This window comes from Phlebotomus papatasi, chromosome 3 (assembly GCF_024763615.1).
Source record: "Phlebotomus papatasi isolate M1 chromosome 3, Ppap_2.1, whole genome shotgun sequence".
NCBI classification, from domain to species: Eukaryota; Metazoa; Arthropoda; class Insecta; order Diptera; family Psychodidae; genus Phlebotomus; species Phlebotomus papatasi.
The window spans coordinates 53,149,704-53,169,650 of record NC_077224.1 but is presented as its reverse complement, the minus strand read 5'-3'; the positions used below and the strand labels follow the sequence as shown (position 1 = coordinate 53,169,650).

Sequence of the window (19,947 nt, the reverse complement as noted above, 5' to 3'; positions counted from 1 at the left end):
GGAACAGGATAGGGTGTATGTTCTAAACATTTGGCGTCATCTATTACGAGACCGTTGAAATATATCTCTTCGTTAGTTCTTTGTAGGGGGTGGAAAACTCGTCATGCAAACCGTAAGTTTAGGGGAGGAAAATGCTGTACATGGAGGGCTCTGTTGGTTTCCGCTGAGATGGGATACACAATGACAGATTGTGGAATCTGCGAGCACGAGATTTTCCATCATCTGCGCAATCGAAAGAAAAATCCACAAATACATTTGCAATTTTGGTGTGAATATGGCCCGTATGAAGGCTGAGATTTGAGACTTTTCCCACTTGGTGTAGTATGTGTTAGTTTATACATGCACCGGTTCCCCGTAAATCTCGCCATTAAATTGTGACAGAAGAAAATCTGATCCGTGAAAAGCGGTGGCTCTCATAAGGGGTGGAAAATACGGATTTTTTATTACCCACTCAAGAGACTGCCTTTTTTTCTCATACTCTCCGAAGGATTCCCTTGCGGCCCATGCATTGGGCAACGGATTTGGTTGTTTGGTCGGGAAGTTTTTGATTGATAAAACCGTGCTGTGTTTACCCAAGTGTTTGCGCTCGTTTGTTTTTTTGACCGTTTTTTGCTTTTCGCGTGCGTGACACAATTTCGGGAGGTACCCCTTTGGTAAATTCCCTGGCCTTAACGGGGGAAAAAGTAATTTTTGAAAGAGTGTTTTTCTTTGACTCCGTCGCGCCCATTCACGATGTCGCGAAATGTGTTCAGGTTTAGTGACTAGAGGATTTCCGTGGGACGCCTTAAATTCGAAGAGAAGTGCTGTAGTGGAGGTTTTTGTGCTTGGGGCTGTTGATGGTGGCCTAGTGAAGGGATCTGCATCATTTGGGCTACCATTGCGTGATTGTGCTGGGTGTGGATTGCAAACGGTGTGCCGATTTTTTGTGGCTTGGACGAAGCATGTTGATGTGCTGGGCGATATTGCACACCGTTGTGTCCCTGAGCCTCTGTGAGGCCTTTCATGTGACACTACAGAGACCATCTCATTCCGTGGGCGCCGATCACGAGGATACCACCCACTACACCGGTAACCTGATGACAATCGGCCTCGATTCGGTGTCGATAGATGCTGCAGGAATCAATAAACGAGGTAATCAACATTAAAATGCCATCACAGTTGAATGCTCATCCCACAGTCGGAGATGCCCCTGATTGCAGTCATCCCAATCTCCAGCCACCTCCAACAAAGCCTCAGCAGGTTTGCGGGCGGAGGAAAAAATTGCTGAATGACACCCTCACATTTGACAATTTTAAATACACCCCTAGCAGCAATTCTCCCTTGGCCCAATTTCCCCATGAGATTATGAATTGTGTGGGTCGGGATTGTGGGTCGACTGGGCGAGGGGAGGTTATATACTGCACAATTGGAATATATGAGGAAGATATTACCGATGACTACGGCACTTTTCCAACACTACGTTCAGTCATATCTGCACAAATAATGCAATAAATCGACCTCACGATCTCAATATTTTTCACACGTAGAAAATTGGCCAAAAAAAATCAGTTTGCTTCAGGGAAGGTTCGTTATGCATGATTTTGCTGCAATTGACAAAAAAAATCTGCCGGAAAGTACTGAACATTATATCATTACCTCAAAAATAATACATATTCATTAAATTTATGAATTTATTTGTCACTGAATGTCAATGGGATTGACCGTATAGATTTAAATGTTTTAATTTTTTGATTCTCATATCACATTAAATATTATTTTCGAATTGCTAATGATTCGAATTTATTCGAATGGTTGTTGTGATATTTAAAATCCACCAGGGTTATTACAAATTTTTTTTGCAATTTTGATTGGCATTGACTAATACCTGAACTTAAAAGGTATTCGAATATTCTTAACCCATTCCTTACTATGGTATTATACATCATACGCGAATTGAGTGATTTTTGATTATTTATTCCTGGACAATTTTTATCCGAATTGCTGTCGGAACTTAGTTATTAGTATTATGTTATTAGTAACTTTAGTTCTTCAATTACTTGCGAAAAATAGTCCGACAGAGATGACAATACATTTTGGTATTGTTTTCTTGCTTCGCGGAAGGTCATGCAAAATTTTTGCTCAAAATGGCGGACGGAAAATACGACATTTCGCCGAATTTGTTAAAATTGGCCTCTTTCCTCTTTCCTGATTTAAATTCTAGTTGCCAATTTATTTTCTTGGATAGTTATTCTATCTAAATCAATAGACCGCTTAAACGTGTATTGATAGGAGCTCCCTTCGCCCCCATAATAGATAAAAAAATTCTTTTCAAAAGATTCTTCTATTAATCTCTAAGAAACTAATCCCAAAATATGAACATTGTATCTCAAGTATTTCTGGTACAATTGAATGGGTTAAAATTACTTCTTAATATGATATGTGCGATATGTGCTTTTCACAAGATAAACATCTTGTGAGCTCACAACCAGAATTAGACTTCCCAATAGTATCTTGGCTAAAAGGAAAATTGAACTCTATTTGCACAAAATTTCGCTTATGTTCGAAAAACTTCTTCTTTTAAACATCACAAAAAATTCAATTTAGCCCAATCGAATTTGGAGTGCGAAAGAATGTAATAGACCTATGCAAAACGTATGAGAAAGAAAGGGACTTGAATTTTGATTTCACGAAATTTTCCTGATCCAAAAGGGATGCTGGAGTGATAAGTTTTCGCTCAGGATTGGGAAAATTTATAGAATATGACACTAAGAAGCAGCGGAAAAAATTACTCAATTATTTTGTGGGCAATTATAATGAAAAAAGGAAGAAGAGTTTTTTATTCTGGGCTGAAATTTCCCTGCTGACGATCACCGGATTATTGTCAAAAAATTGTTACGTCGGCTCCCTACCCTATAATGAAAAACGAATATTATGAACATATCGTTGTCGTTACGTTATTTTTAAAAAAATACAAAGTGAAAACTGGAAGATGTTAACACTTGAGATACTTTGAAATTCAAACAGGAAATAATACAGCCACTATGCGAACAAAATGAAAAGCAAGAACGGTTTTTATAGATTTCGAAACCGATCTTCGCATGTCATTTTATAAGAGGAAACTCCAGATGTGAGCCCTCTGATTGAAGACCTTTCAATTTTTTTTGTCGTTCAATTCATCTGAGAATATTCCGCCTCTTCTATTTGGGAGTTTTTAGTGTAACATTAAGTGATTATCTACAATTCTATTCCTATACTCTAGCATTGTTGTTGAGGTGTTCGTGTATTCTTTTTGATATTCAATCTTAGCGTCGTGGTGGACGGATCAGTGAGTCTTCAGGGAATGTCCAGGAGTACCGATTTAGCTCCGATAAGCCCTAATTACGCATGAAGGTTCCTACCTTGCTCCAGTAGAGAAATGTCCAAGGTTCTTTCTGAACCGAAGCATCTTCTCCATGGTCACAAGAAACCAAGAGCAAGTCTAAAGTCTCGCAAGAGCTTTTCCACTGTGTTAAACCACTTGACCAATCTCCAGAGGAGCCCAGACTCAATTTGTGGAAGGAAGTCTTTCCACCAGATTTTGTCGAACTAAGGGAAACCCTTCCTCCTGGTGGTGACCTAAACTGGACAACGTGGAAGTCTCTCAGTCGTTTGAGAAGCGGGTTTCCGATTGTGATGTGCTATGTGACTGTAGGCTAATCCAAATCCCCCCATTTGTTTGTTTGTCCTCTGCGTCATGCGAAGTAGGGTATTTGATGATGGCAAGTCCGCTTTCCACACTGAGAAAAATTCGAAAAAGTTAAAATAACATTCCGGAAATGTTAATTTTAACATGCAGTTTGATCCAAAATCGGTGTAAATATTACCCTTTTTTGGTGTATTAGGGGTTAAAGTTAGCCTTTTTCATGTTAATTTTACCCTTAAAAAGGTGTAAAATTAACATTAAAAAATGTTGATATATTTTTACACCTAAAATATGTTAAAGTTCTGAGGAAAATAATTAATCGCACCCTCTTTTTTTCTCAGTGCATTGACGTGCCCTATTTTTGAGCAAGACATATTTAATTTTTTTAGACCTCGACACGATTAAGAATAATATTCCTATCCCTAAAAAGCAGTATCGTCTTAGCTCTTCGTTCCAGTATTACTATATTAAATTCCTTCCTAGGATTTTTTCTACTTTTCTTAATTTCGTTAAATTTTTACCTTTGACTTAAACCATTCTGCGTTTGAGAATCTTTTCGACCTTACAGTATATTTTTTCAAACTGCGAATTTTGATCAATATCCCGAAAAGTCAAAATTCTGTATGGGTCGAAATCCAGCAGGATCGGTCATCGAAAAGTCATTTGACACTTCGAAATTGGCTGTGTTCAGGTTTAATTTCTCAAAGAGACAAAGCCACTCCAAAGCCAAGTCAAACCTAATTGAAAATCAATCAAAATCCTAAAGTGCAAGTTCACATATTCACCACTATAGCGCTGGCTTCTTCAATTTCGAATTTTCGGTATTCTTGACACTTCAATCATCAACAAAGTTAACAACAGTGCATAAACACTTGCTGAAAAAAATGTGATTTTTAATGTAGTTTGGAAGCATTTCGGGATAGAAGCACGTTTTAAGTTCAATTTCATTAAAATAAATGCGCTTTTAATAAATTTATTCCCTTTTGTACAATTTGGAACGGTTAGAAATGATTGAATTTACAATGGTTTATATTATATATTCGAAATTCCAACGTCTTAGAAGTTCTCGAATCGACACAGTACAAATTTCAATTGGAGAGAGCTCACATATCGACAAGGTTGTTATTACTAAACTTAAGGATTCTGGCTTTCAGGATTTTGAGCAGGACTTGTTGTATTTATGTAGGGCTCTCGTCGCTTTCGCTCTATGTTGCATATAACCCGTATTGGAATCCTTTTCAAGTTACTTCCAATTTTCTGGCATTAAAAGTTTTTGGATACCATCCGGTAAGTTTCACTGCTTTCAATTCAACAAGCAATGAAGCAATAGAATTGATAATTTCTTCTTGGTAGAGACAAGTTATAATGCATAGTATTAATCTGGCTTGAGAAGAAGGCCTAGTTAATCTACAGGATATTGTGTCATGCTATTACATTATTAATGCTTCTAAGAACGTTATGGTTAATTCCAAATGTTAAGAACTGTTTAATTATTATTCCAGCTAGAATTTTCCTGAAAATTACCGTTGTTGGTTAGAGGATAGTTGGTAAATTTCAAAGAAATGAGTTGATTTCAGAGTAGAGTATCAACAGCACAATATTCAATCTCGTACGCTCTCCTTGTCAAAGAAAATTTCCATATTCATTTTTCATTTGAAAACTGTATCACTTAGCATAAAAAAAGCGACAGACATTTTTCAGAGCAATTATTGCTATCTGTGAGTCGTCGACTAAACGACGCTTTTATGTGATGTAATTAGCTGTTGTAATTTGAACGATTCATTTGTATCATTCGGAAAATCAAATGCTTGGATTTTTTTCTACACCAGGAAATCACCGAATATAGTGCCTGTAGGATATCTGTGACAGATATGGGATACTTACACTCGGCAAAAACTCCCCCATTATCACATATCAAGGGGAAGGAATTATGATTAATTGTACTGATGGCGAATGTTGCTTTGCAAGAAATGAAGAAAGTTCCCAGGGAAAATTGGTGAATTGTCCGACAGAGTTATTGTAATTTAACGGAACTTATATTTGAATATTTTACGAGTGTTTGCCGCCATCTTAGTATCGGCGCGGACCTTAAGGACAAAATGATAAAAGTATCGTTACCATTAATATTTACCTTTTTTGCAAATTAAAAGTTAAATTGTTTTAAAAAGAAAAATATAAAACAAAATGGACCTTTCAGTGCTACAAAAAAAAATCAGAATTTTCCAGTTCTTTTCATAGAACTTAATTTCCCATTTTAAAATGAATTTTGTGCTGAAGTGTTATTAAAATATTCTTCACATTATTTACTCATGTCATTGTCTTTACTTGGCTTGACAATATTGTGTGGGAATACAAAGAAACCTAGGAATAATTCTCATCTATGTATGAATGCAAAGCTTTTGACCACTTTTTTTGAGCTTCAAACTGAATAAAAATTCCATTCATGAATACTTGACAAATCCTGATAAATATATTCATATAAAAGTTTAGATATGTTTTGAGCGGATTTTATTTGATTTGTGCATCAAAATTTACTTGGGGTTCAGCGGAATTTCATGGGAATAATACGGAAGATGACTGAAATTTTCGATTATTCTATCATATCGTCAGTTAAATCAGCATTTGTCGTAACTTCCTTTTGATAACTTTTCAGGAGACGAAATTTTCAGTTCAGCATTATTTTTCTTAAAAATGAGCCCCGAATGCGATACTTTTGAGTCAAAATAATAAAAGTGGCACTAATAAACTGTAAGTTAATTCGAGAAAATCTTTATAAAATTATTTAAAAGCTGAGATATTGAGATATATGTTAGAAGAAAAACAATAATATTTTATCGTAACTTCCATCGTTTATAAAGCCGTAACTTCCAATGTATGGAGATTCTGGAAGTTACGACAATTTTCTAAAATGCATTATATCAATTTGAATTATTCTAGTGATAATAAGTGCCTTTATTTGACTAAATTAGGCAATAATACTGTTATCCCTGTCCCTAAAAGCTTTTATTTCATAAGTTTTATTGAATAAATTTTGTGCGCCACGTCACTTGTTTTGTTTTGAATAAATGACAGATGGGTAGGGATTTTTCTCACTTTTTTCTCGCAAATATTGAATTAAAAAGATTTCATGTTACACTATTCGCACTGTCTTTCGATATTTGGAAGAGTGTATAAACGTTTTATTGATAAATATTGCAATTTTGCTGCAAATTACAAGACACGCAAGTGAGCAAAAGAAGTTACGGCAAATGCTGATTATTGAAAATTTTGTATGGAAATTTGTCGTAACTTCCACAAAAATGGAAGTTACGACAAATTCTGATAAATTTTTGTTAATTAAGGGCACTTACGATAATTTTTGTTTAAAATAATTTTTATTGGGCTTATAAAAGTTTCTTTTTCACAAGTGCGTTTAATAAACAAAATTACGCTGATTCCAAATATGTATATATCTCAAAAACGCAAAAATTAAGTTACGATAAATGCTGATTTAACTGACGATATATTATATATCGTACTATTTGGGAGATGCTATGAGAATTTTCATTTGCATTTCACCATAGCATATGGATATTGTGTACAACTTTCATTGATTTTGTAGTGAAAACTCTCATTTTATTGCACGATTTTCAGTGGAATTGCCAAAGATTGTCATCTAATGGAACAATATTGTGGAAAATATTTCAATTAGAGACTCGTCTATTGGACAAATATTCCATAGCATTATTACAAGAAAGGAAATTTCTCCGGGGGAAATGCCATGCAAATCTATTGCATTGCAAATAGAAAGAATGCCTGAAATATCTGGTATAATATATTTCACCAAACTTTTTTTTTCTCCTTTTATCCTGGATCTAAGCTGCACATCCTCAAGACATTCCTAACATCGTGATGCTGAAGACTTTATGGACAGCATATATGGCATGCGATAAATATCAAATTTTGATATATTTATCGCCACTTCTTTGCGAAAACCTTTTCGAATCCATATAATTTATAACGTCAGTCATGTATACTTTTCGCACCACTCAACAAAATACACCACAATGACGTCTTATAAATTGTGAAGAAATTGCCCCAAATTTTATCGTATTGACCATTAAACTCAGTCAATGTTGAGGAATATTTTGGAGAATGGCAAAAAAGCAGGAGAAATACATTAAAGTGGATTCATTTTATGAGTCATGATCGTCTCTTTAGAACACAAATATCCAAATTACCTTACTAAAAGGATGAAGAAGTAAAGTCAGCTGAAATTGCAATCGTTCATGTTTCAACCTAAACCGTATAGATAATTTGGTTATATATCCTTACAAAATTGAGCGTTTAGGATATCTAATTAAAGGTCATATGCTTATGTAGATTTATTTATTTAACTTTAATGCAACTCTTTGATTTCGTCTGATAACTTCTGGAGGTTGTGAGACATGTTAAACAAAATAAAGCATTTTGAAATAAATAGTCCGCTTGTACGTAAATCGTGCCAAATGCTTCGAAATTCATCATATAAACAGAATTATCGGAATTATCTAACGATTTTTTGAATATGTCTTGAATTTTCAAAATATCCAAAAATATCACAATTGCAAATTGTAAGGACTATCAAAAGGACCAAGCTGAAACAACCACGCCTGTGGTATTCAATCTTGATCAAAACATGAAAATTGGAAAAGAATGTCCTCATCTTTTCCAATATTCTTTTTGATTTTTACTAAAGCAAGAGGTCATATTATCAAAGGTAGCAGATTTCGGTTTTCAAGCGACCTAAATACGTTAACTGAGACCTACATTCATACACGAACCCTCCAATTTCGACAGACAGTTCATGCTTACACTACAATGATCTTGAATTATTCCCCATAGATATTTTTCAAGGTCAAAAGTTAGTCTTCTTTGAACAGTACATTTCTTAATCGAGTAGAACTAGTACAGATTCAATCCCAAAGCCTTGCTATTCACAACAATCCTGAATTGTGGGAGACTGGGGTGATTTGGGACACTTTTTCGTATTTTGACTCTGAGACATTATTCCAAAGAGCCAATGAGCTGTGTTATAAATTTTGACTTTAATAAAAGGATTCTATCTTGGATTCTGTTGGGTTCAGAAAATAAATAGTCTTTCTTGGAGAAAGAAAACATTTAACCTGTCGTCCTGTCCCAAACATCCTCGATTCGGGGCACTGTGAGACAAGAAAAGGGATGTTGGGGATATGGTTTTTTTCCTAAGATAATTCGGTATTTCCATCTAATAAGAGTTACAGCCCTGTTTTATGTATTATCTCAGGAATCTCATCCGTGCTTTACAAACTTAATCCATTTAGCCTTCTACCCAAAAACGTTTTGTCACCGCAATACGCGGTATTTAAAAACTATATTGTCTTCATGATGTTTTTCAGTCTTTATATCAATTTGTTTTAAGCTGGTTTTACAGTCGTCTCTGATAAAATACTTTTGTCACCTTTTTTCACATTTTCCGCATATTTAGACACTAGAATACCACATTAATTTACTATTTTTCTCAAATTTCGTGTCTCACTTTTATCGCCTCAATTAGTACAAACATACTCGTGTGCAGTCTTCGTACTTAAAACGTTTAAATAAAAAATAGCGTAGTATAATCACTGCAAAATTTAAAAAATATTTTCCCAAATACTCGGTAAACTGATGATAAAGCAAAATCTTTATTATTTATAATTGCTACTGAACACAAAGAGAAACACTAAGATATCAAATATATACTTATTTGATCATTTTTTTAAATGAATCGTAGAATCGGTAGTATCTAAACACCGCCTAAAATTGTGTAGTGATTTAATTTTATCTATTTCTATAATATGGGAAAATCACATTGTCTCAGACTACTCCTATCCCAAATCTACTCGGTCTTCCATATAACCGTTTTTTTCTGAATTTGAAAGTGATTCATTTATAATCGTTAATTAGGTAAAGATTACAAAAAAAAAAAAACGTATAGTCAATTGCGCTAATCCGGGCGCTTCGCTATCTGGATCGTTTATAACTAATCCACTTAAAATAATATTTTTATTTTTATTTCCGTAATATAGTCACTACAGTAACATAATTCAAGATTGAGAAAAAGCAAAAATAATATTTTTTATCATTAAATAAGTGAGTGTAATCGACTTATTTCAATCTTGTGCCAGCTGGGTTATTCACTAAAAATTTTTAGCAGTGATTTTTTCGATAATGACAGCTCATTGATTGAAAACATTTACTGTTTTTTCCTTGTAAAAAAAGTATTTTAAATCCAAAGGTTTAATTAAAAGTGAATAAGCGAAAAGGCGACCCAGTTACTGCATGCTGACTTATTTCAGTATTATCATTATTTTATAAATTTTCTTTAGTATTTTTCATATTTTTTTTAATATTATGTTTCTGAATAAAACAGTGAATAATTCTATGGATTTAGAAGAAGTAAAAAAGAATTTCATCAGTCAAAAAACAAGCGTTTAAGTAGCACTCTTCGGAAAACGATCCAGTTACCTTACCTTACTATTGGGAAAAGGTACTTTGTGTGAAGCTCAAGATCGGCAAGAGGATTATTCTTTCCATATGGTTTTGATCGATAACAAGAAGTTAAATGATACGTCAGGAATTTGAAGAACAATGAAACGTAATAGACTTGAATAGCACCGTGTTCTGAGTCAAGTCAAGCCTAGCAATTGGTTGTAGTGTCAATTAAGCAAAAAACCTTTGTTCGAATAATATTACTCTCTTAAACGTTTATGAATTTACAAGGTCTAGATCTAGATATGAAAGGGTTCCATGGGTCAAAAAGATTTAAAAAAAAAAACCTTAAGCAACAATTTAGACAGCGGTTAGACTTTATTTTCTAAAATTTTCGTTGAGAAATTTTAATAAACTTAAGAAAAAAAACTTAAATTTGTGCTATTGAAGAACTTTTCGTTTTGTAAACAATAAGTTCTGATCAAGGAAACAAAAAATTTGGATTGTGAAAACTGCTCTCTGTTGGAGTTCGAGCAGTTAAAATCCTTTGTTCAAGGATCATTTCAACTCATCTGCTAACAGGAAATATTTCTGTTTTTTTTTTTAAACTTCTGCTTTAAACTTTGCTAAATCTACTCTAAGAAATCGTAAAGTGACTACAGTAAACCAATTTTTTTTTTCAAAAGAGGTCTTCGAACATCAGATCCCCAAGCCTGATTTTTAAAATTTTAGATGAAAATTTTTGATAGTATAATTTACATACTGCACTTTTATAGGCTTAAGATCTTACATTAAATGTTTTTTTTTTATTATGCCGAAAAAATTGAGCAAATAGGGTAGAATGAACACCTCTTCGACAGGGAATTCCTTTGATACTTATCGAGTTTTTCGATAACGATAAGTGTTCAAATTTCGAATTCCAAGTGTCAATAGGTCCTGAAACGAGTTTTTAAAGTGTCAATAGGTGTTCTTTTCATCTGATTCTCTTTGTTAGTTTTTGCTACCTATGTAACACCCCATAAATGATTCAAAGAAATAAATTACTTATTTGAACACGTAGGTATTAACAACGATTGAAGAGAATCACATTATTATCTTAATGAGTAAGTGGAATAACACCCTAAGAGTTCGAGTCCCAATTATCTCACAGTGGCTGATATAATCAAGGAAAATATATATTTATGATTTTTAGAATGAAGAAAATAGGGTGTTGGTAGGGTACACATCAAGTTGCAAAGTTTCTTGCTATTTTAAAGGTTATTATTTTTTTTTTGCATGATGAATTGTGTAGGCAAAAATTATCCATATTCATACTAAATCTTGAGCGAACAATAGGTGAACTATATGAAAACCTGACCCAACATTGCAGTGGAAACAAAACTCTTTAAAAGTTTAAACTTCAAAAACCATGTATTCTTGAAATTGAACATTAAATTTACTGAACTTTTCATTTAAGCTAACTAAATAATGTATGACAAGCAGTCTGACAATGCACTTCCCTTGACACAAGACACTGAATGTGTAAGCCACTGACCTTATACCCTATTCACCGAGAGAACTTCCGAAACACACTCTGAGGGACGTAAAATATTTGGATAATAAATATTTTAGTAACAATTTCCCAAACTTTTCTTACTTTCCAAGAAGTTGCCACACAGAGAATTAAACAAGCAACAATAACTGGCCACAAGGAGTTGGGGACAGAGGGGTTGGTTAGGTATCTCTGTGCTCCCCAATGTTTTGTTTCATTAGGAGAGATACGACAGTTGGATTGAATTCACCTTTGGCTGTTTATTCTGTATTGTTTCTGTGTCCCTGTCGAGAAGTGTCCATGTAGTGCTCCTGCTTATGACATCCTCCCCCAGTTGCCGAAGGGTCATGTAATCCAATTATATTTTCGTCCATTCGCCAACGCCATCGACTCGCATGATCAGTGTGCGTCTTGACCCCATTTCCGTCAAGGCGTCAACTGGCACACTTCCCTGCCACCTCACCGTCCATCCCTGTTTATACGCTCCAATTCATGTCCGATGATTCGCCACCAACAACCTCCCTGCATCCTCCCCCACCCCCCATCGTCAATTTTGGGAGAATATTATAAGGAATAATGGTGGCACTCCATAAATTTCCAACAGTGGCAGAAAGTGAGAATTAGGGAATTAGATTATCCTCATGACATGGACTTGACTGTGCCTCTCCTAACATCTTTCCCTTACGATGAACCCAGGCTACATCACTTGGACCCCTGATTAGTGAATACACACAGTGGCGTATTTATTTTGACTTTTATGAACCATTTGCAGATTTATGAACAACATAGCTGGGTTGAAACACCTCACTCAAGCAGAAAAACACCCGTAAATTAATTCCATTAGTCTGCATTTTATTATTATACACAATCTCCACCATCATAATGGCAAGTACATAAAAATCTCACCGCTGTCAAGTCCTCATTCCCCATTGGCAAACCCCATACAAAAATTTTCCTTCCAATAGGGCATCCTTCATACCTTTCCATATACCTTTACACACCCTGCACCAAACCCCCTTTTTTGTGGTGTGCCAAGACAAATTGCAAAAGCGTCATCCACACGGAAATTCAAGGGATTTCGCGCATTTGGCAAGTCTTCGCGCGTGAAAAAGCTCCTCATACCATCATCCAACAACGGAGAGCAATAAAAATAGCCCTACCAACCAGATATACCTAGGGTTCCAAGGATCTTGTACACGAGTAACTCAGAAGATTGCTCAAGCATACGCAAAAGACTCTTGAAGCTTGGAGCCTGAGCTTGGGGGGGATGAAGGGTGAGTTAATTGAATGGTACAAAGCTCATTTGTCGGCATTTAATTTGGAATAATATATACAATAGGTGTCCCATCCCCTCCCCCCACCAACCTCTCCCTCAGGTAACCTCTGGAAATACTTCCGGTGCTTGGCAATCACGCATCCGTGCGGTAATGCGGATTTTAACCCTACTCCTGTGGACACCAAATATTCCCGTTTGTAGACATCTTTGTACGTACGCAAAATGAGTATGTTCTGAGAAACTAACGTTCGTGGTAAGGTATACAAGATTGATAAATGAATTAAAGAACGCATTCATGCTTCAATTTTACATATATCGTATACTCATACATTCTACATACATTATAAAATTACCTTAATATTATTACATATTTTAGTGAAACTAGTATAGTCATTTACATTTGCTAATTGGTAAATAAACAAATTTCAAATGCTGAAATAGTTAAACATCAAAGCTTTGCTAAACACACGATATCGTGACAGAATGATATTTTATATATGGAAAAATTCATTTCGTGAACAAAAAACATCAAAAGCTAAGGCTCATGAAGAATTCCAACAGGTAACTCATAAGTATTCAGATATGCTTGAAGTCCTGATTGTCCATAGGTTCTTCGAGTAGCCTATGGGTTCCTTGTGATCTCTGAGGTGGGAATAAACCGATGAAAGAATGCAATCAACATTAAGGTATTCCAAAAGTCGTCGGTCAGTAACAATCAGGAAAACACATCACCAATCTCCAGAGCTTTTGGTTCAGTCTTCAAGCGTTTATCAGTAGTCAAGGGTTGCAATTTTTTTTTTCTGATACTCGTTCAGGGTTTTGGTCAGGATTACAACAGGGAATAGGAGAGAACTGGGCTCTACTTTATACTGTTTTTTAACAATTTTTTCTCAATTTTTTTAGAACAATTTTGATCTTCTGCTTTTTCTTGGATTTTTCTTGGAGTTTTCCTTTAAAGACCTGGCCAAAAGATCGGAGACAGTTGATGTGTTTCCCTGAGTAGGGTGAAAGGAACACCTATTGGCACTTTAAGAATTTATCGTGCCATACTTATTGACATTTTCAGTACCAATTTAGGATATGAAATTTGAGCATAAACGGCGTCTGATCATATGGTCGTCGAAGAAAAACTTTCTTGTCTCATCATGTAGAGCACCCTGAGAATAGTGCCAAAAATTGTTTTTCCTTGTTGAGGGTGTTTCAACAAGGAAAAAAAAATTTTGGCACTATTCTCAGGGTGCTCTACATGATGAGACAAGAAAGTTTTTCTTCGACGACCATATGATCAGACGCCGTTTAGAGGTGGCTGAACGACCCTCTCTGTAGTGTAAAATCAAAAAATTGTTCTACAGAGAGGGTCTTCCAGCCACCTCTAAACAGGGTCTGATCATATGGTCGTCGAAGAAAAACTTTCTTCGACGTAAGAATTATAAAATAGAAATATGGGATTTGGTAAGAAATCCCATATTTCTTACCAAAAATGCCAAGTGTCATGAAACTTTTATCGAACGAAATTAACGTTTTTGAATAAACAATTTGTCTATTGAAAATTTAATTACATTCGGTGAATACATAAAATTTGTACTTAGTTAGTTAATATTTCATTTTGTATTATTTTTATATAAAAATGAGCCATGGCGCAAAGTGGTAATATTCTAAAATTGATTCACCACCTGTCGCCATTGCTCTTCAATAGGCGACACAATCTTCTGCAATAGTCTAATAATTTTATTTCTCAAATAAAAGTGAAGAAAAATCATTTAATAAGAATAATAATAAGGTGAACATAAGGAAAAAGAAATGCTGAATGTATTCTTTGCATAATATTGCTCAAAATAATCGAGTTTGAACTTTTCCAAGTGGGTGGCGAGAAGTGGTTACAGAACTGGCGAAAAGTGGTAAAAAGTGGCGACGAAGTGGTTATTTTTGCATTGTTAATAAAAATCAGGTTTTTAGGTACTCCCACGTTATATTGTAAGACAATTGTTTTGACTAATCTACATCCAATATATCTAAGTAGCTTTGTCTCAAATTTGAGTTATCTGATAATACGAGGTCAAAAGTTATAATACAATTAATTTCACTTTTTCCTAAAAGTGGCGATAAGTGGTTACTCCACCCTAGAATAAAAATAGTTAAATACAAACGGGTCTATTATCACATAAGAAACAAAAAATAAGAAAACCCGATCTGCCTAGATACCAGGCACAAAAAGAAATTGAAATCAAATTGATATGTTCTTTTCTAAATTATTGAATATAACCAAACACTATCTAAAATCTTTGGATAGAGTTATTGGCTTGAAAAGCGTACATACACAATTATTAAATTATATTAAATTGATATATACTTTAAGGTTAGATGATGTCTGGTATTAAAGCTTCGTTATCAAATTTTTAATAATAATGTGCGCTAATTTCTCAAAATGCTTTGTAGTATGTGGATATAAAGGGTTTTATGCGTAATAACATGGGTAACGAGAGCTACGTTATTTTGAAGCAAATACCCTCTTAAATTCCCTGGCAATATGTCATGAAATGAAAAATATTTGAAAAAGTCTCTGACGTGCACTGATCTCACTCGTTACTTTTCGCACATCTCAATGAGAATGAAAATTCATCATGCAAACAATATGATATACCATAATGAAACAGGAAAAAGCTATAAACAGGGCTATCACCTGGGAGGATGGGAGATGAAAAATTTAAAAGTTCAAAGGCACTCTAGTGGGTGAGTCTGCGATGTCATGGAAGCATAAATACCTATACTGTGATCATCATCTCGACACGTTTTAACATTTGTTACAATACCCCTCCATTCTAATGTGGAGCCAAAAAACCCTCGAGCAGGGAAGCAGTTCTTCACTCCCAGCAACCACCATGTGTTTACATCTCCTGAATTTAAAACACAATTATTATAAATTGTGACACACATGGAATACACACCCCAACGCCTTCATATCAACCTCCCAAAAGAGAATACCATCTCTTTTTCAGGAAAATGTTTCACACCAAAAACCCGATAGTGGCAGCCCCATGCCAAAAGAACCCCCTTCAGCAAAAAATAGCACAAACACGAAATTCAATTATTTTTCTATATTGCACACATATTCAGTATTAAATATGCTTAATGTTGGAAAAATATTTCATACATTACACATAAAAAATATATATATATATAAAATTAGAATTTTGAATAGGAAAAGCGAGATATTTTTCACACCCGACTTTCATCCTTTTCTCTTGATGTTGTTAAAGGAAATCAGTTGGAGAATGCATTCAAGATTCACACATTTCATTAAAGGAGCATGGAAAAGATATGAAGTGCTCGAGGCCAGAGTATGTGCGAAGCTGAAAGCCACCCCTATCTGCACGATTTTTTTTTAAATATTATTTTAATAGAGCTTTAAAAATGCTTTTTGCATGGAGCTTTTTATGCAGTAAAAAAACAGCCTCATTATGCACGATGCTGATTTTTTTGTCCCACGAGAAAGTATCATTCTATGAGATGGTAGGATAAAAATTCAAATTTGTGATGGTTTTTTCTTCAAACTAAATTTCTCACAAATGTTTTGAGAAAGTTTTGAATATAGTGGAGAAATTTTCAACTAGAGCTCTTTGAAAGAGTGCATTTCGAGACTTTCAGCACATATGAAGGGTACTTAGAAAAGTTGAAGAAACTTATAATAAAGATTCAGCATCTTTGCAATTTGAGGTTTTTATTTAGACACTTATAGACAAGAATGCTTCATGGAACTCGAAGTATTTATAATAGCTGTTTCCTGTCACAAAATAAAAGTAATATAAATTTTGAAAGTGTTGTTATCCTGTAAGAAATTGAAGCTCTTGTTTTAAAGCTCTGGTGTCTACTTAAGCATTAACTTACTTGCCATTCACCCTTTAAAGTTGATAAGAAATTTAATAGATCAATTACTTTGTCAATTTCTGAAGTGGTGAATTTACTTGTTGTTAAGAATAAAAATACGTTAGAGCGTATAATAATAATAATGGTGGCACAATGTTCCATACAGAAACTAGGCCTCCCCACAAGGGCAGTTCGGGACATCCATTATTTTTTTTTCTTATACAAGGGTGGGGTTTTCAGTCCCATGCCCCGTGGAATCAAGTGCAGTGAAGCTCATTGGATGCAATCCGAACGCCTTTAACGCCAGAAAAATTCCTGGTGACCTAAAGGGGATTCGAACCCGGGACACTTGAATCATAGAGCGAGTGCTCTACCACTTGACCCATTGAGTCAAGTCAAGTCAAGAATATTTGGCCTGCCAAATTTCGCAGTTTAGGATTAGATAAAGAAAACTTATGCAATGGACCTCTGATCGATAATCCTAAGACCTCAGTACACCACAGTTTGGAACAAATCTTTACTGCAAAATTTTACGTCCTAAATATTCTCGAGGATCAGTCTGAGTCTATTTCAACCCTAAGTCTCTATCTCTAACCGATTCGTCTTTAAAACCTCTACACACTAGAGTAGTAAGAAATTTCGAAGTACGGACTTAGATAATTTGGTATAAATTTAGTAATTATGTAATTCTTCAGAACTTTAAAGATTCTAATAAATTGATATTTTTTTATAGTTTTGATAAAGTTGTTCGTACTCTAAATTAGAGTTCCGGAATTCAGAATTTTACTTAACAAAGAATTTGAGAAAAACCATTATTTTTGTTACATTTCGTAACGCAGAAAACTTATTATATTTTTGAGGCTGACCTCCGGAGAATTTAAATCTTGCATTATTTTTAGATTGACAAAACTTTTACAGATTGACAATAATTTTATTATAAAAAAATGGGTTTAAGAGATTTTTGATATTTTCCAAAATTTTCCTCTCGTTCAAAATGGTCAAGGATATACTACTGGAATATTTTTCACCTTTTTCTCTCAATTCTCAATTGTATTTTCTTGTACAGAAATAAATTTTCAAATTCTTAAAAATAGCGTAAGGTGGGGTAATTTGGAAGCATGTCTTATTTGGAACTTTGAGATTTCCGGACAGTTTTAGATGTCAAAAGGAAAAGAAAAAAAAAACGACAAAGAAGGTGTCTAGAATATAAAGCCTTGTACTTATTCGTGGTTTTCTTTTTCTCTTTGACCATCTGAGACAGCAGTGGGAAAATCTCAAAATTCCAAAATAGACATGATTTCGAATTACCACACCTTACCCTATGCGAAAAATGTTTCTTTACGATTTCCCATTTTTCACAAAAAATTTTAAGTACGAACATATTGCTCTTAATTCTAAGATAAGTCTTTTAACTACATTTTAATAGCTAATTCATTTTTATGATAATGATAATCAATGTTGAAGTATCACGGTTTTGTAATGGTTAAATACGACTTTTATATCATTTGCGTCAAAATGAAAATGCCAAAATCCTTAAAAAATATTTGAAAAACAAATTGAGAGTAAATTTGGTTTTTAAATTCGAAGATGAATAAATATTATGGATTTTGATAAGATTCCTAAAAGTATAGCAAGGGAGATACAGGTTGGCACTGATACTCGTCACAGTCATTTAAAACTAAGCAAGTTACTCGAAAAGCTAGATTTTTGACTTTCATACTAGTTGTCTGGAAGGATCTTATAGACTAAATTTATCCCTACGAATAATTCTTAAAGCGTAACCTTAAAATAGAACATTTTTGGAGAGGATAAGCACTGATGATGAAAAAAAAATTATCTACGATATCGTTGTTTGTTAATAATTATGCGCAAGTAATGGAGAAGCGGTCCACATTATGGCTAAAACCCAAGAGATTTAATTGGAAGAGATTGATACTTTGAGGGACTCCTATTGCGTGAAACATTTAATTTGGAACAGTGCATCGTTTAAAATAAATTACATCGGCCAAGTTCAAGTGACTTGAATTGCCTATTTGGAAGAATTTAGTGTTAGTTAGTACAATGCCAAACTATACAAATCTTTGGCAGTGCATTAGAAATTTTGGAAACTTGGTTATGGTATTTGAATGAACCTGATTTGTAGTCTTGACACTACTTCATTACATTACTATCCAATCCCGGATCTACAAAAGTCTTAATGATGTAACATTCAAGAAAGAAAAGACCGTGACAATAGGAAAAAAGGTTTGTATGGGTTAATCAAGTACCTCTATCAAAAGATGGACGTAAAACACTAGACTTTTCTTGATTTCGCAATTTTATTCTTTACGGCGTTTTGAGGATAAATGTCCTGTTCATCAGGTATCAAATTTTGTTGGGAAAATCACGTAAAAGCGGAAAATGGTCACACTTTCTTGGACTTGGATCACAGATTGCACTTTGAAAGTGTCGAATAATACTCTAATTTGCTTTAACCTTTTGAGAACGATTGAGTCACCGTAGACCCGGACGAAAGAATTTACCGTTTCAAACTCTATTAGATTTTCCTGATATTTAATTGATTTTGTTTATTGGTTTCATTTTTATTATTGAATTTCAGTCAGTGAAAACGTCTCGTCCTTAAAGGGTTAATTAGTTCAGTGTAAATAATGAAACGTTAAAAATCTTAAAAGAACTGGCAAATCTTTATGAAACTACTTAATATCTAGAAAAATGTCTCTGAGAATTTGAGCTTAAAAATTCTTAATTCAAACTGCGGAAAACATATTGATAATAATTATCTGTGAAATAAAGAATCACCACTAAACGAGAAGAAAATTAATGCCCAAAACGGCCCTGTCAATAAATAAAACTTGAAATCAAGATTTTCGCTTCTATCGTTCCATTTTGAATAAGCATCCGTCTTTTAGCTGATGATGGAAATTTCCTAAATTAAAACACAAATAATTTGGAACTGAAGATGCAAATATAAGATAAGCAAAACTTGGTGAAAATTTTCAAGTACGTTGAATTTGCTTTTTGGTTAAAGTGGGGTGCAAATATTGAGTGTTGTCATTTGAGAATGACAAATGCAGTGCAGAATTTAGATAAGAGGTGCTCTTTCACCATGAAATACAAATTCAATATTTCATCCCTCTAGTATTTCAC

General features: G+C 34.2%; 1 protein-coding gene across 8 annotated transcripts in view; it reads left to right on the top strand.

Moving 5' to 3' along the window:
- The first annotated feature begins 345 nt into the window (after positions 1 to 345).
- Positions 346 to 19,947, top strand: part of LOC129807231 (disintegrin and metalloproteinase domain-containing protein 33) — a 595,021-nt gene continuing 575,419 nt past the window's right edge. For 4 of the 8 annotated variants that reach the window (XM_055856360.1, XM_055856359.1, XM_055856357.1 and 1 more), the window contains exon 1: positions 350 to 1,131. In XM_055856360.1, coding sequence (XP_055712335.1) covers positions 942 to 1,131 — 190 coding nt within the window. In that variant the 5' untranslated portion in view covers positions 350 to 941. Of the gene's footprint in view, positions 1,132 to 19,947 lie in introns of all 8 variants that reach the window. The other 4 variants (XM_055856367.1, XM_055856368.1, XM_055856363.1 and 1 more) reach the window with 2 other exon arrangements.